The sequence below is a fragment of the Pleuronectes platessa genome, chromosome 20, assembly GCF_947347685.1.
Source record: "Pleuronectes platessa chromosome 20, fPlePla1.1, whole genome shotgun sequence".
Taxonomy (NCBI): Eukaryota; Metazoa; Chordata; class Actinopteri; order Pleuronectiformes; family Pleuronectidae; genus Pleuronectes; species Pleuronectes platessa.
The window spans coordinates 5,598,512-5,624,003 of record NC_070645.1 but is presented as its reverse complement, the minus strand read 5'-3'; the positions used below and the strand labels follow the sequence as shown (position 1 = coordinate 5,624,003).

General features: G+C 41.7%; 1 protein-coding gene across 1 annotated transcript in view; it reads right to left on the bottom strand.

Annotated features, from left to right (window-relative positions):
* mpp7a (MAGUK p55 scaffold protein 7a) overlaps window positions 1-25,492 on the bottom strand; it is a 134,337-nt gene that overhangs the window by 95,423 nt on the left and 13,422 nt on the right. The window contains exon 2 of the mRNA XM_053412545.1: window positions 5,951-6,119. Within this exon, the coding sequence (XP_053268520.1) occupies window positions 5,951-5,987 (37 nt within the window). The 5' untranslated portion in view covers window positions 5,988-6,119. The remainder of the gene's footprint in view (window positions 1-5,950; window positions 6,120-25,492) is intronic.

The window sequence follows — 25,492 nt, the reverse complement described above, 5'->3', positions numbered from 1 at the left end:
CATGCACAGATGCTGCCAGTAAGTTATTAGCGTATCTGGTAAAAGAGTTGTCCCATCGAAAGATTTCCATGTGCAGTCTCTTTCTTGCGTGTGTCGGCCACCTCCTCCGCAGCTGTGTGCACGGCCGAACCACCACCCTTATCATTTAATGCTGTGTGGGGACTGTAAACCTTGATAGAACATGCAGGTACGGCTTGGAATAACACAGTTAACTTATATAAGGTTAATAAAAGGGCATCGGGGTCTTTGGAAGGGACAGTTTGAGAGTGTCGCTGCACGGCTTTCAGTGGGCGCATGATTTAAGGGGCACCACGTAGTGACAGTTATGGCACATTGGGGAAAGCGTGTCACTAAACTGTTGGCATTATGTAGCTCTAAGTGATTTTTTTAGGACATCACAACATCATTTATCATAGCAATGAATGTCTCTTTCACTAAATCAACGAGATAAAAGAGAGAAAAACTTTGTCGACCTATATTTCTGGTATAATCATAGAAAGTTATCTAAAGTAAATATACATTTTAATAGACAGTAATCTGGACGTCCAGGCTGATTTCAATAAACATATTTTGGAGAATAAGATAAAATTATAAAATGGTCAACAGTGGTTAACATAGCTGCCTCAAAGCAAGAAAGTTCTCAGTTTGAAAAGGCCCCAGCCTCCAACCCACATTGATAAACAAACACAACTAATGGCTGGATGGAATGGATGAATATGTGAAAATATATATATATGTATATGAGAAAATAGTCTGTATTTATAAGCAGCACAGCTGCCAGAGGGAATCTGGGGATCAGTATCTTGCGTCAGGACACTTTGGCACAAAGACTGGGGGAGCCTGGCATCCCACAGCCGATTTTCTGCTTAGTAGACAACCCGCTCTCGCTGCTGAGCCACAGCCACCGCAATACGACATTATACGGTACAATATGATACGGCATAGACAAACATTTTGGATCCCTTACGACTGTGACCAAATTAACAGGACATTTTAAATAAATTCCCTGTGCTCTCTGATGAACAACCTGTACAGTGGATTCATGGTATAAAAAAAAAAATACTAACAACTTTTTGAAACTAACACTTTAGTAGCACTTAAATGGCACTTACTTATAGCACTTTGTAGTTTTGCTTTATTTTGAAGAAATTGTACTTTCTTGATTCTTGTCGTCCTGGGTCTGTACCCTCGGGGTTGAATGCACTTATTGTAAGTCGCTTTGGATAAAAGCGTCAGCTAAATGAAATGTAATGTAATGTAATGGTTTGCGAATTATCTCAAACATATCTGAATTTATATTCTGATGTTGATATAACTGGAATTTATTAACATTATCATTATGTTTGTATGCAGTCAGGAGCAATATAAGCAAATCTTACACTCATCTGAAACTCAGGTACAAGTGAGGTAAGATTTTTGTCTAATTTTTGTTCCAATTTCTCCAGCTCTGAATCACCGCTATCCCCCCATGCAGCGTCTCCCCCACAACCGAACCACTCAACCAAAAAAGTGCAGTCACATAACTCCAGAAACAGGTCAGAGAATGGGGCCAAAAGGAGCAAACACCCACTCACACATCAGGGGGCTCACTGACCTCTGAATGGCATAAACCAGATGCTGCTGAGAAAAGGAGGAAGCTCCTCATCTGCAGACAGTGCGCTGACGTTACCATAAAAGCCAATACTACAAGACAGACTGTATAAATACTGACATGCTGTGTATGCAGTGAATGCTGTCATTGATTTCTGTACGACAGCGATGATAAACATGGCCAAGTCATTTTCCATATGTTAATTTTGAAATGAAACAACACTGAAATGCAACATCCGTTTCCTTTTTCTAGATCAGTTATTGTGTCTTTTATTGCATCTTTTTGGCATGGGGGCCTCTCTTTGTCATTGAGGTAGATCGGCTATCCTGTGATGCTGCAAGAAAACTAAAAAACACACATTGCAAAATAAATTAAAACTTGAAACTTAACCTTGGAGCTAATGGAGTTCGGAAGGGAGATTGATGGTGTGTCGCAGACAGAGGAGTGGGCTGGTCGTGTCCATGTGAGGATGAAATAAACTGACATGAGCCGAGCCAAACTGAGCAGAGGCGGAACAGTTATCTGTCCCTGACTGAGCCCACAACAAAAGTCCATCAGAGTTGAACTGGAGAGGAATGACTAAACTCCAGCTGCAGAACAGACGTGCATTTGTGGAGAAGTGTTCAGATTAATTCATCTGAGCAGTGGTTTGAATTATCGTCTGAACATCACTGCGAAGAACCCCTCACCATTATCAGCCCCGTGAAGTGTTTGCACAGTTAGAAACAAATTTTCTCTTTCTTCTTGGCCTCCTTGTTAGAATATGAATTAATGCGTATTGGATCCTCAGAATAGCAGCCAACAAAATGTCACATCAAAACCACAACCTCTTGAAAGCATGGGGCAGGGTTTTCTAGCTGTTGAAGGATGGACAGTAGAGGTTGGACACACTCAGACAGAATGTTTCAAACACCAAGAGCGAGGCCAGCATCATCAACTAGAAAACCTGCTACTAATGTGCTTCCAAAGCATTAATAAAAAAAACATAAAAGTCTGAAGAGTCCACAGAAAACCCAATCACTACCACGGCATCTCCAGCAGTCCCCACGGTCATATTCAAAGGTCATTTTTTCCAATCTTTCATCGTTCTTCAAGCTTATTTTTTCACTATTTGGTTTCATTTATTAGACTCCAATTCATACAAGGGCTTGCTGTTTACTCGGGCTAAGACAGGGAGAGCGAGAGAAAGAGAAAGACGGGAGACAGAGGGATGGTATGATCTCACATGTGCCCTCCATTTGTCTGCCCATGTGTTTGCTTTCATAACACTCCAATAATGAACCTTTTCATAAGATCCACACACTCACCTGTTCTCCTGCCCAAATCTGGTGATGGAATAGGAGATCTGCTACTAAAAGATAGTTATATCGATGATAATATTTTCCCCCATTATGGTAAAAGTCTCAGCACGGTGCTTCATCTTCTGTGTGTGTGTGTGTGTGTGTGTGTAGTGACGCTGGTGTTGAAGGGTCTGGAGATGGCAGAGCTGCTAAAGAAAAGAATCTAAGCTTCTGGTGAGATGCTGTAATGTCTGTGTAATTACTGGCAGCCACTATATGTGGAGGAGTTATTGTTTGTCTCTGGATTTACGCTTGTCTGCTGACGTATTGCTGCATACACGCCAAAGCTCCATTACTACTCAAGGTTCGTGCTGTAGCGGACGTGCAAGAACCTCTAAAATGTACATAAAATGTTGTAAATAAAAGGATATACGCATGTTTACTTATCCAAGGAATCCACAACACTGCATGACACTAGAATGACGGTTTGAAAGTCAACCCAGTAAATCTGCCCCTAAAGTATTCTGTAAATCAACAGGACCAGCAATAGCTTGACACATTAATAAATCCAGTGTTTAGTATCGTTTTACAAATGTTTTTCTCAGCCTGCCTCATGCCTCAACTATGTCTGTTATTTTTGCTAAATCATTTCCCATTCACAAAACTGTAATCAATCTGAGGTTTCTAGTTTCCAAAACAATTCTATATTTTTTTTTTAAATAAATATTTTATAATTTTGTGGGTGCTTAAAGAGCCTTTATTGTGGGACTGCCCAGTAGTCAAGTCATTCTGAGACAGAAGTCATTAACTTGTTTTTCTTTGTTTTCACCGCGTCCATTTGTTTGTCGGTTGCTTTGTCTGTTTCGTTTGCAAGCAAGATAACATAAAAACTACTGGACGGATTTCTATGACACTTGGTGTATTGATGTGATCGTGAGAGAAATACAAATATAATGAATTTTGATGTGGTATTTAAGGGGATTGTTGGGCCTTAATGGAGGTAAGCACTCTGCTGAGTGCCACTTTAGTTATGTATTAAAATATCTATTTTTTGCTTTATTTTTCCTCGCCTACGCCTCTTTGTTTTTTAGTTTTTTTATCAACAGCAAAGACTTTTGATGTTTATTGTTTTTGTCTGTTCTTTGGTGGGTTATGTTACGGTGAGTTATATTTTCTTACTGATGTTCAGGGCTTCACAGCATTTGTCCAAAAGAGTAAACTGAAGAAAAATATATTGTTTCAGCGGAAAACCCATGAACCTATCTGTTTTTAAAAATATATTCTTACTTGGACGGGAAATCTTGATATGGCGTAAGTGATATTAATCGTAGTCCAAGGAATACTTGGGATCGAGTTACATATTACCAAAATAGCATTTAAATCTGGAAGGACCAACACTCTCTTTTTTGCCCGAGTCCATATCTGAAATAACGTCAGTCTGGTTCATCTTACTGCTCAGGTAAACCCTGTTATTTCTGATGGATAATCTGGTAAATATGAGGTTTAATCCCTCTAAACTGACATAGAACAGATGTCGCTGAAAGGCTAGTGTTTTATAGGACACTACCAATGCATCATTTTTTTCCATCATTCCTGGTGGAACTTTACTCTTAAATCCACAACATTATTTTAATACCAAGTGTAATACTTCCAGGACCCTGTGTAAACGTTGGTACAATACTGGCTCTCCCCAGTGCCAGGCCAGCCACAGGTATTCGTGAGTTCACCAGGCCTGCAGATCAGTGACCTAACGTTCATTCATAATGTTCATCATGTTTCACCTGCGCACACAACTTCACAGGACCATCAAGGGGGAAGCAGAGGAGATGGGCCAGTGGAGTCTTTACGTGTTTTATTTGGAAACCTGAGCCCGTGCCGGTAATTGCCCAAAATGACTCTAATCGTAATTGACGGTCTGGCTTTCTACTTTGTCTGCGCAAATTTCCAGGACGACGGGGGCTACAGTAACTCTGTTAAAAGTCTGGACACAGTAACGCACACACTCTTTATCCATCAGAGCAGGACTTTATGTCTGTCCTTCTTTTGTCCTCTCTGTGCTTGCCCTTGTGCATCTGTGTATGCACGATGGTGCAGCCGGCCATTAAGCCCGACTGAGAGAAGTAAGGTATTCCTGAGGGGAGAGGTGGTGATTTCTGGCAGCTGTCTCAGCGTTGACAAGCTTTGACGTGTTCTTCCGTCTGACATCACACGCTCATTCACACACACTCCGCTTAACAGAGGGGTGAAAAGAAAGAGACGGAGTACAGGATGCACACCTTGATGTTATTTTGCTAAATCTGAAACTGTGTGTTTTTCAATTTTGCAGAGCAGAAAAAAGGAGATTAACAGTTTAAGAAATTGTAAAATAGCTTTAGGGCAGATGTGAGTGATTGATTTCTATTTTTATATCAAATTTAACAGAAATTGGTGGGCACACCTTATTTGACTAAAGATATTATGATTCATTGTAAGGGCTCATTTAAGCTTTCTTTACGGATGAAAAGAGATCCGTCCATTTCAAACGATGTATCCGTCACTGCCGACTTACTTCCATTCATTCTTTATATTAGCAGGCTTTTCCACTGGAGGGAAATGCAGAGTGGAGAGTTTCTGACAAAAAGCATGGCCACGGTGGAGGAAGTTCTCCAACAAGCTGTTCTACCATACCTTTTGTCCCTGTGTTCAGGGGAAGTAACATCATATAGACGCCTTCCTTACCAAGTTGCTACGCCTCTCCTTAAAAAAGTCGCTTTTGCCGAAGTTACTCCCTCGTGTCCATTGGTCATTTTGCTTGAACTATTGGCTACACTGCCCTTCACGATTTCCCGTGGTCCTGCCCTGTTTCATCGATATCCATCAGCTTTCAGAAGACGTGCACGAAAGCAGATTACATTTCCATACCTGTATCTAACGAGCATAAATGAGTCTTCAGGCCATGTTCGTTATAATGGATGTAAAAATGTGATTTACAGTACAAAAATACTTAAGCAATTTCAGCTGGAAGCACATTTTACTGGTTTTGTGTTATGTGCAGAAAAACTTGAATTACAGCTTGTGTTCCTGGCCGAGGGGTATGTACCTGGCTCGTGGCCGGCTCCGGTGGCCAGGGCAGGCATGGCTCCTGCCGGCTACTTCCTGCTTCCCCTCAGGCTGTGGAAAATGACAGCAGGGCGTCAGAGCAGTGGGCTTCTCAACAGCTTTCCCCCGGGAGTAGCTGGATGTGAGGACAGGATTTATGCCATGGAGCCCTGCAAGAGAACAAGATTTTAGAGGCTACTTGTCAAATGGCAGAATGGCCGCACACACGTGTGTCAGTCAGCTACAGGTTGTGTGTGTCTATGTTTGAGTGTATGTTATGGGGTAGTGTAGCCATGGTTATGAATATCTCCCATATGAGCAAATATTGTATATGAATTTGTGTGCAGGTGAACCAACAATGGACAGTGAATGATTCACTGAGAGAGAGAGTGTGTGTTTTGACAGTACGTTCACAGTTGGCTGTGGGTGTTTACAACCCAACACTTCTTTTCCCAAGCTGATGAACATCATGCTTTGTACATGAGCCAAACCAAACACGCACTCAGACACACATGCAACACGCACCCGCAGCTATCCCACACTTTATTCTGCTTCCAGCGGAAACAAGGGGAACTTTATCCACCGAGGGGAAAGCAAGCATCTGAAAGCAACAGACCTGTGAAAAATCAAGCAGGCGTGGAAAAGCATCGCTTCGTAAATAACGGCGCTCAACTGGAAAGCCAGATAGAGCAGGAACAGGAAGAGAGGGGACGTAGAACACACATACAAAGTCTGTGGCTCATTGACCCCCCCCCCCCCCCCCTGAAGCGGATGAACATGTGCAGACACACACACATATTTAGTAGCGTACAATAAAAACATTCAAACAGCTAATATGCATTAATTCGTATAGAAGAGGCAGCCGGCCCTTGTAATTTAACCTAACAAAGCTCTGAAAGATCTAGAATTTTAGAGTTTACCGAACAACACAACTGGCTTTGAAGGCAAACTAACTAGTTTAACCAGTGCAGTGCCCATTCTAGACCTCAGCCCAAACTAATCTGCGCTTTCCTGGCCTTGACTCAGCCAAAACTCACTGAACCTATAATCCCCCCCCCCCCACACACCCCTCAGTATACTATGTATACATACGTTCATTCATAGTTGCTGTTTTTAAAAGGCCATAAACTGAACAATCCCTGAGTCCGGCGAAATCCTGCCAGCTTTATCAACAAAAAAAAAAGGAGAATGAAAAACAATTTGGTACGATCCTTCAGACATTTTCAGCGGTCAGCTCAATGATCCATTACATGTCAGCTGCCATGACTCGTGGCCCAATCAAACTCAGTTACCTAAACTGTAGGGCCTTGAGGGTCCCATTAGCAGTTCAACTCACTGACAGAAAATGCAACAACAGCAGTGACATAAGCTGCATTATGTGTCTCCCTAGTTGCTCAGTGTAGTAAAAAGCTGGCTCAGGGCAGAGATTGAGTCACAGTGCATTATGGTTATTCTGACACAGAACCACTGGGCCGGAGACAGGGAAGCCCAAGACGCCTGCGCTCTTCCAGCTCATTAGGACCCCCGTCAGTGGTTAGGTGGCGTCAGCAACACACACAACTGTTTTGATTTCAGGTGCATTTCAGCGAGGAAACAGTGGATCAGAAAATCCTGCAAAACATATTTTCTGTAAAGAATGTTTCACTCAGCCCCCGCAGTGGCGGCTGCACAGGATCGACTATGATCCTGGCGCTTTGCCCCGCAACACACACAGGTCGAGGCTCGAATCAGTAATGATTTGCCTTTGTAACGAAAAGCCCACCACGCCTGTCTGACAAACTGTGATGTGAATTCACCTCAGGGCCAAACAGACCCCAGGTGGAGCCTTGTGGAAAAAACTTCTCGCCAATACAGTCCTTAAGATGCCTGAGTGAGCAGGTAAGCAAGCCACTGAGAGCATATCAGAAGGAGAATATTTTTCTCCTGGATTGAGATGTACAAAATATGGTGCATTCATCAAAGGAGTGCTTCAGGAGGGATTGGTTTTCCAACGAGAGGCGATCTGGGAGACGAGTTCCAAATCCTGCTCCTATGTCATGCCAGCCTCAATTTGTAGGCCTGATTCGTCAGTTGTCTACCCGATCTTTGCACAAGCATAAAGTACAAATTAAAAACCTGCTGAAACGGGGAGTGTGGTGCAGTTCAACCCTGTATTGTACTGCAATAAAATAGGTTAAGGGGGCCGGCAGAGAAGGGCAGTGGCGCCTCAAACTATGACCACAAAATCTCTCCAGCAGCCCAGATTGAACAGGGGACCCGACGTAACAGCCAGCGGGTTAATGCCAAGAGAAATGACCCATGCTAAATCAGTTCAGTGTTTCACAGAAAGAGGGCTACGGCACGGTTTTGTCATAAGACTTTGTGATTGAAATGACAGACTTGAGTAAAGACAAGGGAAGCAGGAATGAGGGGGGGCATGAATACTATTAAGGTATGCCGTGCTGTAATATTGGTCTTTTAGCCATTTGTTGAAGAGTAATGACCACATGATCCCTGATCTGTCCAAGGATCCATCTTTCCATTTGGGGAGCATTCTGAGGGCCAGGAAGCATGTTGCCGAGCCGGGAACACCTGGGACTTTTTTAGATGACCCAGAAGGATCATAAGAGTCCGAATTAAAGAAACATTCCCCGCTGTCAGAATGCTCTAACTGGGTTTGTGCAGCTCGCAAAATATCAGATGGTCAGGGAGTGAAGGGGACACTTTGCCATGTGGACGAGAGATGGGATACGCTTTAATTGTAATGAGGTATTCCTCCGTCTACCCCAGTGCACTTCCACCTGTTAGTATACTTCTGCCGCTATCTAGTGGAAGGGTTTGGTACTGCAGGGAGTAGTCACGCTGAAATCCCTGCTGTGACACAACTTGAAGCTCTTCTCCCCAACAAAGACCTGTATGTTTGTGTCTCAGGAGACGCTGTCTGTGTCTTCAAAGTGTTGTTCAGAGAGCAAACGCTGAGGTCAAATCAATGTTTAGAGGGAAAACAGCTCGGCGGGAATGATTGATTGGTGGACAGATAAAAGCAGGGAGGTGAAGAAGACTGTTATTCCTCTTCTTTTGTCAAAAACAAGTCCATCCTGCCTGACTCTCAACTGGATGCTGATGAAGTTTGTGAGAGAAACCACAGAGTCAGGAGAAAGACACAAGATCTATAATCTCACCTCACCTTAGGCCGAAACAACAATTTCCAACTTCTGAGTTTACAACCTGGTATCGTTTTTTTATTCTCTTGAATCTTTTGCTTCTTCCTTCCTCCCAAGAATGGATTTGACAGTGAAGGAATCGCAGCAAGTGGCCAAAAGGCAACAAGAGCCTCATTAGGAAAAGAAACAAGTAGAAAAACACGTCACTCTCCGGAACATTCACATGGTTTTACTGGGCGGAATTGGTTCTGCATTCACGCTGCCTCCATCTGCACCTGGACAGGACGTGCTACTGGTGACGCGGCAGAGGTCGGCTCTGCCATTCAGCGCGGCCGAAACCTCCCCGGGGTGCTGTTGGCGTGTTGGACTCTGTTCGGGACTGTCCCACATCGAGGGACAGGAAGGACAGCTTTTACTAGGCCACCATGACTGACACCGATCCGCCTCATCACACGACAGACTCAAATCCAAAGCCACCTCTGTCACACCTGCTCTGGTTACAGCTCTAAGGACCAGTTTGCTCCAAAGCTATGCTCCAGCTCCAGTGTCTGCGGACTCACTCCAGTCTAATGAGTTTATCTACACTGGTCCTTGGTCAGATGATGGAGCTATTTGGCCTGTGTGACACCTGCTCACGTTACCAATTCCATACTGTCACTGTGCAGCTTTCGCCCTGCAGTTATTTTAGTCTTTTGTGAGATAAAGGAGATAAGGTTTTATTGACCTTTGTGCCTTTGTTTTCATGGATCTTTATGATCTTCAGCTATTTTCCCTCCAGAAGTCACACTTTGTAGGACTGAATATCATTTTCATTTCATGGCTACAGCTAATGCAACACCCGATTTCTGGTTGTGGCACCAGGACAACATGCTTGTTTTATTTTTGAACGTTTTTAGTACTTGGGTTACTACAGAAGAAAGTAGGTGTGGAAGAAATTGTTGTGGTAAATGCAAAAATACAAATACAAATAAATAAATATTTTAATAAAGCTCCAATCTCCAGTTATTATCCACTCTCTGAGACGCATCCCTTTATCTGTCCTGCTGCCTTCTACTTCATAATCCTACGAAATATCCAACATCTTCCACTTTCATTCAAAGCTGCATGTTGAAGAGTGCCCTGACTTGTTTTCACAGGAGCTTCTGTGCTGTTACAGCGATGATAACAAAAAAGCAAATATCTTTCCATACAAAGAGGCATTCATATTTATGCTGTGATGGTGTTTAGAAAGAGAAAGCCGGAGCTTGAGCAACACAGAGAGAAGAAGAGATGTGCTCTACCATGTGGGTTTTACGAAGAATTCATAAAGTTGCTCTTTTTATGGAAAACTGTGTTCTCTACTACTTCGAGCCCGACTGGTGGGCTTCAGCTTTGGGGTGAGGGTATGGAGTGGCTGTGAAGACAGATTGGATGTAAAATCAATTTGTATTTCAGCTACTCTACATCATATTGGCTTGTAGAGACCACAAAGTGCAAAGTCAGACAGACAGAAGTAGATAGAGTTACAGCCACATGCACACAACCGTACATGACACAGTCGTAAGAGTATAATTTCAGCTGATCCAACTGTGGTAGAAGCGAACATTCATTTACACTCAGACGCACAGTGGAACTACATTTCAATGGGCTGTGCATAATTGCAGTGTATTAAACTGTGGTCGAGGGTAATGATCATCCACATGACATTTTCGAGATGGAAATACCGAAAATCCTCCTGATGCCGGCTGCATTGGGCAGCCCTTTGCCTTTTCTGTTTCTTCTGTGGAAAAACACATTGTTGAATAATGTCTTTCTCCTGCCGCGGCCAGCACTGCCAAGATGTCACCATGTCGATTCCTATTAAGTGTAATGTGCGTGACGCTGGCAGGACAGGGTTGTGTTTTCAGGCGTGTGCCACGCGAATTCCTGCTAATAATCGTTAGCTTTACAAGGGATTGGAGCTGCTTAAACTAAGTCGTGGCGGTGGCTGGCATGGCCCAGTGTTCCTGGACGGACTTACTGTGTGAGGAGCAGTAATGACGATGAGCAATAGGAAGAAGTACACGCAGACAAGTAAAAAACATGTGGAAACAGATTAGGGGAGCAAATGTGGAATATCACTGAACACTGTTAAGCCATGACGAAGGAAAGTTCAAAATGAGAGGTTAATAGAGAAATGGGAAAAGTGATCTCTCTACTCCTCATCTCAGGTGGGATTTTTCTGACAGCTCAGACAGAATCAGCACGCTGCCACGTGTTGCTTTGAGGCATCGCAGCTTTCCACATAAAATACATCTGCTTATGTGTATATATGGGTGTTTTCTTCTCTCTCCCTCACAGAATCACATACACACAGACATAAATCAGTGTTTAGGTCAACCAGTCCTTCCGAGAGCCTAAAACATCTGAAATCGTTCTCTCCTGACAATCACCACAACACACAAGGAGGGTCTTAGTTGTTAAAAATAAAATCACTTTTAAGAGCAGATTCATCTCAACATTTACAAGAGGAACGGAAAGATGTTTTTCAGGAACTCAGGGCTGACTGATATGGGAAAATTTGAGTCAGGGAGCTCTGAGTACATCAAAGATGATGCACGACCAGTCTCAAGAGAACAAGATATTTATTACAGAGGGTAACCAGAGATGCTGGTGGATTTGTCGAAACTGCTTTGAGACTTTGCAATGGCTCTGAACCCACTACTCACATCGGTGGGTCAATTGGGTGGTTTTTACTTAAGAAAAGCACATATAAAGGCGTATTCTGATGTCATCTACATTGTAGGTGTGATCTTTAGGTTGTTAATAAATATATAATGGATAAGAATGATAAGTAATTGCGGCTCAAACTCTCTTTGTCCTTGCAAACAGTCCTCTGACCACACAAAGACCTGTGCACTAATGTAAAAACACTCATCTGTTCAGGTACAATAAGTGACTGAATAGAGCAGAGTCATTCTGATCGAACAAACGAAGAAGATATATTAACACCGGTTATTAAACGCAACCAGTAAAATAACACAAAAGCTTGGCAGGGACTTACCAGATGACTTCCTTCCTGCAACAAAAACATGGGTCCAGGTCCACACACAACAGCAGCGGGCACACCCACTCTGTTGGTACAGTGTACGCTCACTGACTCCTCCCACTCAGGAAGACACATGCACAGCAGGTGTATCGGCTCACCTGAACAGACCTGATACTCAAGTTTCTGTTCCTGCCCACGGTGCTCCGCCCTCTTTCACCTTACACGACGACTCAAAGGTAAACAGTGTTAACCTGTGTAACCCCAGCTCTTTATTAATGTCTATTCAGCCAAATTAGGCTTTACAGAATGTTTTTCTACCACTTGTTAATATAGTTTTAAGAATAAAGAAAAAATGGTTCAGGGCTAAAGAAGAGTTTATATTTCACAAATTCCCTGACTGCGCTGGTACAAACCATAGACTGTAGGGTACAAACCTATAACTGTGTCATTCCTTACATTTGTGGGAAACTCAAAACAATAATTAGAAATGATTTAATCAATCTAAATATTAATTAATTACTTAATATAATTGTTTTACAGAACAGCACTAGAATCAGATAAGACTATGTGGCACACTGTCCTTAACCTCTCAAAGAGTAGTGACAACAAATGGCCACTAGATGGAGCAAGCACCTTACTATAAATGTCCAGTTATAATATTGTGCAGGAATTATTTTTAGGCGAAGGAGCAGACAGTGTATATTGTTTTTATTTCTGCACACAGCTTGTTTGTCTCTGCCTTTCTTTACGACCTCAGATGTGTCAGTAAAGATGGGAGCCAGTGATCTCATCCTCTGTCTGCCAGAACCCCGTTATTACTATAACCAAGGAGGGGGTCACAAAGGCTGATAGCAGTCTGCCACATGCACAGCAGTGTGTTTTGTTTTTTCGATGGTCATGTCTGCACAGAGACACAGAAAATAACCATATCCAGACTGAAAATCTGATCACAATACAGTTGATTAGCAGAACGGTTTTGCAGCACCGTTGTCACAAACATGATTCTATAGTGTAACTGTTTAAGAGATGATTTTTAATAATGTTGCAAAAAGAAAATCCACTAGTTTTATCGACACAAATGACATGACGTGCAATACAGTCAAGCGTTTTTCTTAATGTTGCTATGTGTGAATGTTGTACATTAAGTGTGTGCTTTTATATGACTATATTAACTGTTAATGTTGTCATTTTGGTCAGGTCTCTAATGCAAAAGGAATATAATGTAGTTATATTAAATAACATAAACAAATACAGAAACTAGAAGGGCACCCCATACAGCAAATACCCTGCCAAGGCCCAACAGTCCCAAACTTGAACTCAATCAAGCGGCACGAAATAGTACACACTTAAATATCAGTCGCCGGATTATGTCTGATTTCTTTCGTCTAGAGCCATGAATTATTGCCTCGGAAATTTGTGATTACATTAAAAAACGCCCTATTTAACAATGTTACGAAAAGTTATCTGCCCCTCTGTTCAGATCTGCCCCAAAATTCATGGGAATTTGTTAAGCAGTTTCTGCCACACCTACAAACAAACAACCAAGAGACAGGGACAAACACATAAAAAGTTCTAATTATACCTTATTATTATTACTATTATACATACCATATGTGACCTGTTTTTATGAAATAAAACTCAAAATAGTTAAGTCATAATATCTAAAACCATTAGTCGCAGCCCTACAGTGTTCTCCCATACACTTCCATGTCTTCACACCTCTTCCACCTCTTTGTCCTCCTCCCATCTCGCCCCTCTGGTTCCCATGCACACACAGCAGCTCTTTGTCTCTCTCTGACCCATTAACAGGGAAAGGAGGCACTATCAGTCGCCACTCACACATTCCTCCCTCACTCTCCCCGTCTCTGTCACACACACACACACACACACACAAACACACACACACACACGCACACGCACGCGCACACGCACGCACACACGCACACACGCACACACAGTTTGGCGGTTCACATGTGTCATTGTAAATGACAAATTCAATTAATCCTGGACATGAAGTGGGAGACAATGAATCATCCTAATAAACTCTACAGAGGGACAGAAAGACAAAAGGGTGGATGGGTTGGTGGTCATTGTGGTGCTGGGAATAAAGGAGTAAAAATCCACACTTTGCTTAATCAAAAAATACCATTGACGTGACTGCTTTACTTAAGCCCTGCAGGACCCATGGTGCCTGAATTAAATTGTATTTATTTATAGGGAGGGAGAGACACATCCCATTAATCCTTTATGCAAACAATTTATTTACCACATATGTACTTTGCAACTCCACCTTTCACCAACATTAATTAGATGATGACAGATTCTCCCACGACATCTGTGAGGCAAATAGCAATGTGCCTACGATGAGAGGCCCAGAGAGAACAGCAGGTAGACATAAACCTCACTAATCCGGACATCCCTCTAAATGCCAGTGTCGCTGGGTAACCTACATCCTCGGCAGATACCACAGGAGGGAAATACTCTACCTGCAGCACTCGGACCGAGGCAGGACAGGAAATACAGATGGAAAACTAGAGAGACAGCTGGTTTGACATACGGACAGATGGGATAAAGCATGTGAGAAAGCAGTGATGCAACAGACAGAGAGGTCTAAAGGGTAACGTCAGGTCTGCAACCTTCCATCTGCGCGGCTGCATACACATGCACGAACCCCTGCTGTGTGTGTTTACAGGACAAGCTGACAGAGCCACAGTGGGAAGTGGAAGTGAGCCTTTTAATAGATGCATAATTGATAGAGACAGGCCAGAGGAGAGAAAGAAAATAAGAGGAATGATTGACTGAAATGGGAAAATTTAATCTAAAAATCCCTGACTCCATCTAGTCCACATGTAGCAGCTGTGTACATGACCACGCTAACGCTGTCTGGCCCTCTTTGGTACAAAAATAGCTATTTCAACATTAGTTCATCCGCTGCTAAAAATAGTCCTTCATACTATCAACAAGCATTTGTGGTTAACATTGTAGACTTGAGGAACTAATCATGTCAGTATAACTAATGTTAATGAAGCAGTCGTCAGAGACGCTGTTAACTGCTGATATTGGCTCGCTCACATTTATCCTGAAGATTTACCCATGCAGGCATGCACACCTGTTGGCAGGAAACTGCACTAAAGGATTCCCACAAATAACTTTGTCATTGCATAGTTCATTGTTCATAAGTCTGCAATGAAATGTTCAATTGTTAAGTATCTTCAGGACATCCTCATTGGAAACCCAAGGAGTCTTACAAGCAGCTAAACACAGAGCACATCTAATGCTAAATGTAAATTGAATGAGTTTTTTAGGGGCAATGAGAGCTTAGATGACAGAGTTACTGTTGTGCGTCAGGATGACTCGGGTCAAAGTCGGACACCTGGTTAGGTTGAAACCAATGAAGACCCAAATATAAATTCTATTACAATCAGCAGACAAAAATACTAAAATGTGAGATATAGTTTGAGACACAAGAACAATTAGCCTACTGACCTACTCACTGATTCTAGCACAGAGTCAAACCCCTGTGTTCAGACCCAGTAGCCAGGTAAAAGCTAAACTTGGTCAATCAGCACCAGTTAGACATTCATCTGCATCAGCTATTGAATGTCCGAAACTGTCAACTAACTGCGAGAGAGCAACCTAAAAATAGACCTGTTATTTGGTTAATCCCCAGAGAGGTGGTTTTTGGGAAATGCTGTGTATTCATATGGCTGTCCTGCTGTCCTGTGTTGCAGAACATATCTTGGAGTATTCTGGCAAAAATACAAATATGATGGTATGATGTAAAAGCAGAGCTAGAGCTGTAACGATTAGTTGATTAAGTGATTGTAAAATGTATTTGTATCGAGTTTAACAATCGATTGATTGTTGCAGTGGATATTATAATATGAAAAAACTAGGGCTGTGAAATGATTAAAATTTTTAATCAAATTAATCACAGGTTTCTATGGATTAATCATGATTAATCACATTACCGATTTTTTCGGAATATCTTTGTGAAAACAAGATTTATGACATTTAACTTTTCTTTTGTGCTGCAACTCAGCAGTTCTTCAGCAGTTATCATTGCTTTTCCATATGGAACATTAATATAATCTTCATCCTAAACAGAATTCGGGTTCCTTAGCCATTGTGTGGTTGAATAAAACTTTTTTTTTTTAATTAAACAGAAATTATTTGAGCTTCTTAGCCATAGGATGGTTGACATTTTTTATATTTTTTGTCACACAACCATTAACCAAACCATGATACAATCTAATGCCTCTAAAGGCCCTCTTAGCTACTCGGTCTTTAGCCAGTTGGTGAGGCAAACTAACTTGTTCAAATTCTCTGACAGTAAAGCTGACCGCTTCTTTTGCACAATGTGTCCGGCGAGTGAGTCTGGTTTGGCGCATTCCACTTGAACGCCCCTCGCCGACCAACACATGCTTCGCGTTGCGGTGGTTAGGCGGGTATTGCTACGGTGAAACGATAACGTCCTCTCACAGAGTGTGCATATCACCTTGGTTTTACTGAATGTTCGATCTTTGTTTTTTTGGAACACGATCTTCCCGTCCAGAAGGTCCTCAGGTTCATCCGAATTATCCATGTTGTTTGTTTGTTTGAATGGCAGCTGCCGTCTGACTGCATTAGAGCGGCGACTAGTGCAGAGGCGGCGGAATTGGAAGGTCCTTCTGCGCATGCGTTAAATGCGTTAAAAAAAAAAACGAATTAATCCTGTAATTTAATCATAACGCGTTAACGCGTTATTTTTCACAGCTCTAGAAAAAATCAAACATTTGCTGTTTGTTTTGACACATACGAGGATTTAAAGGTATTCTTTATTATAGGGAATATTCAATTGAATATTCCTCAGTTTTGGAATGTTGGTCAACAAATTAAGCAATATGGAGTAGTCACATTGTTATAATGGTGTATTTTCCACATTTTGTCCCCACAATTTCTTTTGAAATTTAATAAAGTAAACATTAGTTGATTAATCAGAAAATACAATAGTTATAAGTTGCCTCCCCAGACTCAACCTATCTGTTTTGGCTTGTCAGATAAGACACAGGCCCTCACTCTAGCTCTAACACAAAAGCAGTACTTGTATAGTGAATGATAATCCTTCTGCTAAGCTGCTTATGACAGAAAACAAACAATTACTAGATGCCACCCAGCTGATGCTGTTGCATCATTTTGTCTGCAATAAGATGCTCTGCAGTGAAACTGTGGATATACACAACAAGACAGATACTTCATTACTGATACCTTATAAATAAACTACAATGTCACTCGGAGAGCTCGCTCTTCCACCTAAGCCCAAAAGTCCCCCTATGAAAGCAGTTTTAAATTCACTAGATCCAGATTTTTATTGGATCTACAACAAATTGCACACACTTGATTGCTGTCTTTTCTAGTATTGATTGTTTTGTGATGCATATCTATTTCAGAATTCATTTTTAACATCCTATGTTTTATAAATCCCTTGTAACCATGATTGTATTTGATTTTTTCAAAGGGTGCTTTATAAAAACAGAGCACAGAAGCAAGGCCATTCATGAGAAAAGCCAAATGCAACAGAGAAAAAAGAAAAAGTGGAAACTGTCTTTCACACAAAGACCATCCACATCCTCCTCAAAAACAAGATTAAATGTCTTTCCAGGCAAAACCGAAAAACAATAACAACAATTTCATACCACATTTATCATCCAGTGACCAAATCCTGCATTCATCCCGGAGGTGTTTCCCTCTGTAGGCCACCACAGGAGCCTATTCTTCCCATAAACCACCACACACACAGGGTGCAGCTCTGCCCTCTCTACCCCCTCTCTCCTGTACAGGACCCAAACACGGGTGTAAATCAGCCACGGTGACGGCTCTCGCATCCGCACTGTTACTCACACTACGAGGATTCCAAACCACTGAGCATCCTCAATGCTCCCCCATCCTCAATCACCCTCCCACACAGCACCCAGAGACAGTTAGGGCCTCTTACGAAGCAGTTTTGAAAAGAGGCAAGTTTAAAGGATGCCTGTGTCTGAGAAAAGGAGAGTAGTTATAAAAACAGTGTGAGAAAAGTTTTGATGAATGCCAAAACCAACCCAGAGAGATTCTACAAAGTGCATAACAGGCCAAGGGTGGACAAAGATACACTGTTAGGAGAAGATACAATGTCCAAAGAAGGCAGAGAAGTGTTGACATGTTTAATGTTACTGCTGCCTTTTATCAGAAGAAGAATGGCTTCAGTAGAAAGTCAAGGATACCCATTTCCCACAGTGGCTTCTGAAAGTATACAGATTTTTTCAGGTAATTTTTTTGTAGATTAAATTCTAGACAGATTTAATAACCATCATGACCTGCAGTGGCCCGACGCATGCAGCCGGTAAACCCCGACAGTGTCTGACTATCCTTGAGTGTCTCAAGCCCAGACCCAAACCCCATAGAACATCTGTGAAGAAGATGGCAGTTCAGAGTCACTTTCCATCCAGTCCAATAGAGCTTGAGAGGATCTGCCAAGACTTCATTGCTGCCAAAGGGGCTTCTACAAAGAATTGATGGTCTGCATACTTTAGTAAATAAGAGACTTCTGTTGATTCTTAGATTATGTACAATTTGATAGTGGGTTATTCAGTTTAGATTGATGAGCAAAAATGGCTATCTAATGTTTAAATCTACAACAAGTGTGAAATGCTTGAAGCCACTAAATGCTTCACACTATTCTTCAAAAGGAGGAAGGAATTTCAAGGTCAGTGCGAATGCTTTATCGATGAGTTTGTCACGCAAGTGAGACTGTTTTTTCAATACAGTCTCTGCAATTTGTTGATTTTTGTGTAGGGACAAAGTAAGCCTAAACCTGTCGCATGATTCTGCATCATTGAACATTAGCACATTGTTTTAACATTGCTGATATATGAAAGGGAAAGAGATGTTTGTCCAGAATGGAAGAAGCTATGGTTCTCTATCTAACCCTAACCCTAACCCTAAGCATGTCTGCAGCCAACAATGAAACAGTTGAACTCTCCACTGATAAAGTTACGTATTGACAGTTTATTCAACATCTTTGGGTAATAAGGTTCTTAGGTTGTTATGGAATCTACAATGAGGGACATCGGCTTAACGGCTCTACTAGCATCAGTCAACATTCAGTCACTGGCTAAATTCAAAATTCCTCATCAATATAATATTTTGTATTCCAACTGTATGCAAGATCTGTATCTGAAACCTTAACATAAAATATAAAATACTTAAATTGCTTAGTATTTACAGGAAATATTACAGTAAACACGTGGCAAATACTACAGTAATGATAACAACAAAGCAGAAAAAACAATTGAGAGCATAGTACAAAGTAGATAAAGGAGCTACCGTGATTGAACAGCAGTAGCATGGTCACAGCTTACTAAAATAAAATTCTGAAGAAGTTCACCCAGTTTTTCCCACAAGGAGACAAGGCGTTGGAGTCTTGTTCTTCAAGGAAAAAAAACCACACCTTTTCTCCTCCACCCCCAGCACATGCAGCCACTTCCACTCTGACCCCCCTCTTCTTCACTTTTAATTTCCCCCTCTATGTGGACATATGATCCCATTGAGTATTGGAGCAAGTCTTCTGGATGACCCAGACCTGACCCTGATGAGAACTCGCAGACAGAAAGACAGATGGGCAGCAGCGACCAGCAGCTGAGCCCCTCACTCACCCTATTGACTCAGAGGAATCTTAAGAGTGTGTGGATCCAAACTATGCAACCCTGCATGTGGGTTAGTAGAGGAAAGCTCGAGAGGCCTGAAATATCTTATAATGTAACTCCTAGCAGCAAAGTGCAGTAATAGAGCTGCAATAAAGGTGTTGCTGATTTTAAGACATTACCATATTAGTACTTGTATTTTTATAGTGAGGTAACAACTGTTTTTACAAGGTGTTTTAAGAAGGAAATACTCTGTTAGCCATAAATCACGCCATCATGCATGTTAGCAGACCCCAATAACATTAAACAACCACTAGAGTCGGCCAACTGAATTTCTCCTAAGCCCTGTGATACACACAATTATGCAACAGCCAGTACAGCAAGCTCCCAGCTGAGCACACTGAAGCCTGTGGCTGACATAGTGAAGCCAACTATGATGCAAATTTCTCTTATATTTGCATGAGCTTTAATATTATCACTGTTGGCATGGAAACAACTGGGTTAACATGCATCAAAACCATTCAGGCTTTGCAAGACAAGTTCTGGGACAGTGTGTGCAGAGCAACAGCTTGTGGGTCAAAAGTCTGATGGGAGATTCATATAGGGTTTTCTCATCTCTTTATTTAAGAGTGTGGTCTTTCAGTTTGAGAGACGTACTGATTTTACCCAAATAGCCCCTGCTTGTGCTTAGATTTGCTCTGCTTATGCTCAAACTGCACTTGCACTCTTCTGCACTTTTCTTTACAACTTGACCTCAGCAAAACTTTTTAACACAGAGTTATTTCAAACGTCCATTTTCAAACATCTGTAATACTACTTTAATTATAATATTATTATGCACATGTGTTTTCACAGACTGTATTCCTTACACTTACCCATACATATTTTTGTATATCTATATTTATTGTTATTGTCTTAGTCTTTATTCTTGGCTGGAGAAACAGAAAAATCCAAATTTCTCTCCGCTTCTAATGCTCACTGGTCACATGTATTGCTGCCTTACCCGTTACGTTATGTGTTGATTTACTGCTGATTTCCTGAATACTTCAAATTCAATTATATAATCAAATTGTGAATGTGCTGCATAACAGAGTCACACAATGTCAATTTCATTAACTAAACATACAATGTGGATAAAGAAAATAATTCCACAACAACTGTGAATGGCAGAGAGTTCACAACCCAACTCAGAAGCAGAGGGGGATTTGCACTCTAAACAATCATGAAACCCTGTTGGGAAATACTTTAGATTTTAATCTGTAAACCACAAACTTGTGGAAAATCGAGATAAAATTGAATGCAAGCTATATACGCTGCTGTAAGAAAATCATGCCAGCACCAGCAACTTGAGGGCACATTTAAAAAATGTTCATTCAACTCCACCCAAACAGCCTAGTCTCAACACAAATCTTACACCTTAATGTGTCGGTAATGGATCTTCTGAAAGATATTTTCAGGTTGAAATAAAACTATAGAAGTGGTCTCCTCTCTAAGAGTATTGGTGTGCATTCATATGGATGTGCAAGTGCCAAATATTTGAATGGCGTTAACCAATGTCTTTCACAAAGATGTAATTAGAGCAGCATGTGTGCGTTTTTCTAATCCTTTCAGCAAATCACATTTTTAGATTTTATTATCCCCAAGAGATTGACATCGACACGCGTCTGTGAGCAGATGGGACGGATCTACAGAATCAATTATGTCAATTTTATGTCATACAGATGCACAACTTGACCTTTAAGACTGCATATGCAGCATTTTCCAGTGCAAACACAGTGTCTCACATAAACAGGCTGTTGTGGTCCCATGGCACATTGGCAGCAGCAATAATGTCCCGGATCAACAGCTCCCAAATTACCATCCCACACTGGTCAACCTGCAACCAAATACTCCAGAAGTGTTTTAGTGAGGATGTGTGAGTGCATGGAGGTGCCAAACCTTCGGCCTTACCTAATATCTTTTAGTCTGATTGCTCACCCCGACCGTGACCCTCACTGCAACCATTACGACATCATTAAACTCTGTGATTTTCCCTGTGATTACACATGCACTGTGCTCATATGCTCATGCATGACTTCTGTATGAAGCGATGCCAAGTGCAACAAAAGCTCAACAACCACATTGTGGCCCTTTTGTTGCTCATCTTGTATTAGTTGCCTCGAGTTCTGGGTGTTGTAGATCTAAAATGTGTCCTGCATTACAGTGTATAAGTCCCAGTGGTCTTCCTCTAACTAAAAAAGATTGACAAGGCGCCAAGTGGGGCTCTGGTAAGACTTTGGTCTGTTACTAGAGTCAAAGCAGCTTTAGAATCAGGTTGCAGGATAAAGCTGGTAGGCTAAAAGGATGATGGGGTTGATAGCGACTCACTTTATGTGTGTGTCCCTGTCCACCCACAGAGTCCTGCCTTTCTGGTTCTTGATTAGATAAGTGTTAAGCTGTAACTCTAGATGGATGGGGCTGGGGCTTGACAGAGCCTGTCAGAGCAAGAGCAAGGGATTGCAATGTGATCTGAACATGTCTTTGGCTCCACAGCAATTTATTCACACCTTGTCTGATTTCAGACATGCACCGAGCCCCGGACATACTCCTGAATTTCTCCGCAGAGGCTGTATGTATAAACGCAAATGTCCAAGTGAGAGCCTTTGGAGTTTCTACAGACTTTCTCCACCTGGCCTTTTAGCTTGAAGTAGAAGCTGATGAGCCCAGCAGGAAATCCTCCACTGGATTCCCAGCAAGGGAGCTGGAAGGGAGGGCGGGAGCTTATAACAGACACCAATAGAAAGAGCTATCACATACAGGTAAAACACATGTAGAGAGTTAGAGGTGACATGTAAACAAAACATGTGATCTTTGCAGCAGAATTAGTATGTTACACCTTGCTTCTGTCTGCTGCACAGCCCCACATCTGAATCCTCTGGAGGATTTGTTGTTGTTATTAATGCATCTGAGCGGAGAATCTCCTGCTGCATTGTTCATGTGTGAAAGGAAACCTCTGATAAAGTCCAGACCCAATTATCCAGAGTTCCTCTGGAGGTCTTGTCTGAAAACGGCTTTAGACCCGAGATCTGACTAGAGGCAGGAAGCATGGTTTGTGTTGCATTGCAACAGTATGTTTGTGCAGGTTAGTTGTAAAAGATAAACATCTTTTGGAAGCACAGCAGTAACATAGTTCAGGTAATGGCCTGTAAAAACAGGTCTGTGTGCAGCAGGATGCAATAGCCACAAAAAATTATTTTCTGTCATTTGCTGTGGGTGCTTGTGGCTTTGCAGTGATGTTCAATCGACAAGCATGTTCATCCGGCTAATTTAAACTAGTATTGACTGCTGCACCTGAAGTTGTCAATGTTGGTAATAATAATATTATGATATTACAGTGACAATGAAATTAACTAAATGAAACATAAATTTTCTTCATCCAAACGGAAAGACTGCTACTCACCAAATTGACAACACACGGATCTCAGTCACACAGTCACTTATAAAACAATCAATGTCAAGTATAGGTGGAAGCGACCCAGATAGGCGATGACGACAGGATGTACAGTTTGTTGGTCATATAAAAGCTTATAGTGTGCTCCTGAAATTACAAAGTAAAACCAAAACTAACCTGGACAAATTGTAATAATTACTTTCACTCTGGACCACAAGATTAAATCAAAGCATTGCTGCGTGTTTCATCTTCAGTCATTACTTCCTGTGTTTGCACTGAATCATTTGCTTCTGGTAATTTCACACTCTTCAGAACGAGAACAAAACCAACAGCGGGCGAGTTATTGCATGCAATTAGCAGTTAAACACAGTGGAGTTCAGGGAAAAAGACAAACAGGTTTTAACAGAGAGATCAGTGGAGGTTGATGTACAGTAAAGTAGCTTAACGACTTTGTGTTGGATTCCGTTGGAGGCAGGGAGGGAAAAGAGAAGAGGAGGGTCTAACAACAAAAGACCTGCTATTTTATCTCTTCCACCAATTATCACATTCCTACACCATGCTATGCGCTATGAGAACATATTACAGTGAAAACTGAAAACAAGGGTGTGCAGCCCAATTTCCCGGTACCCCAAGTCAATTTGCATGGGCTGCCAGGAGGCGGAGAGTAGGAGCACAGTGGGGAGGGGGCATGAACAACAATGCCTCAATTGAGTGTCCAGAGTGGTGCCCCAAACTCTGAATGTGACTCACCTCATTTAAATACCGAAAGTCTTTAAGTGACTGAAGTGTAACAATGCAATGAAAAGGGTCCCCGGAGCACTTTGCACAGCAGTGGATCAAATGTGTGGTACTTCTTGAATTAAAGATTCAGACATTCTATTCACTGTTCCTGTAATTGAGGTGATTGCCTACAGTTCTTTTCAGTTGTGTGTGCCCTCCTCTGTCACATGCATCACGTGTTAGTGTGTTGTGGGCTAAAAGGCATTTTGTTGGGGTAATAATTATCCCTATTGTCTACACCGACCTTTTCCAAACTCACTAAGCAGCACCTGTCAGCAGCAGCCTGATAATCAAAATACAGAAAGAAGAATTCCACACACACCTTTCAATATTCTTTCCATTTCCCACATTCTAAAGCGCTCTCTCCTCCACATTCCTAACAAACACACACACACACACACACACACAGTGACGTACAGCCAGCGCTTCCTCCTCCACTCAAGCAGAATGGTATCACTTTCCACCACAGCCTGCATCTCATCTCCCTGCTGCTTTGTAAGTGAAAGTGGAGACATGGAGAGGCAGATTGTAAAGCCTTGGATTACAATGTATTTACAGAAAAACCACAAGCAAAATGTGTGATTAGGTTAAAATTGTCAGGTCCTTCAACTGTTTAGGTTGAAAGGTCAGTAGGTTACGCTCAGTATAGGTGAACAATAGAATGTATTTGGAAATTCAATGAACTTAAATCAAACATCCTCTTTTTTTGCTGTGTTTTGCCAATATCAGCTCAATAAATGTGAAACCTTGCTGGTTTGTTGCAGTCTCAACCTTATTTGGTTCAGGAGTTTTTTTGAGATACTGAAACCACTCATAAGCTCAAATGGTATACTAGTGACTCTTCACAAACCAGGAAGAAACCACCTTATTCACAAACTTTGCAGATGATAAACAAACAACTAAAAGAGCTTCCGTCTGGGACTGATGTCAACTCAGAAACACAAAAGGGAACAAGACCAGGACAAAATTTACTACCCTGTGAGAACTTTAGGAATTGAGAGTATACTCAAGGCACTGGAGAAACACATCAGCAATCTACATGTCCCAGATTTCCCAGCGAAACTAGGGAGTGGCCATTACTGCGACTGCATTACTCTTCTTCTTAAATGTTTCTAGATAGTGTTTTCTTGGAAATACCCTCATCCTTTTACTGAGAAACCCTAGATAACTGTTAATGAGCAGTGGAGGAGTATCTGGCATCTATCATCCAGAGTAACTGAGGTAATGCTGAGTTATGTGGCCCAAAAAGCGAGCACATTGCAAAACGTCAACTGTGAACAAAGAGCACACACTTGTTAAAATCATTACACTGTGGGTTTAAACCATAAACTGTATATAAAGATGGATGACATGTGTCCACTTCCTTCCACTATCCAGAAATTAAGGAGCACGAGTCCTCACAGTAGTGATCGAGGGATGGAGCTGTGGTAGCATGGTCCCGTTGATACGCATGCTTGATCTTTTAAGTCAGTCACAGCTGTCAATCAAATAAGTAAGTAAAAACTAAACTCATCAGAAACAT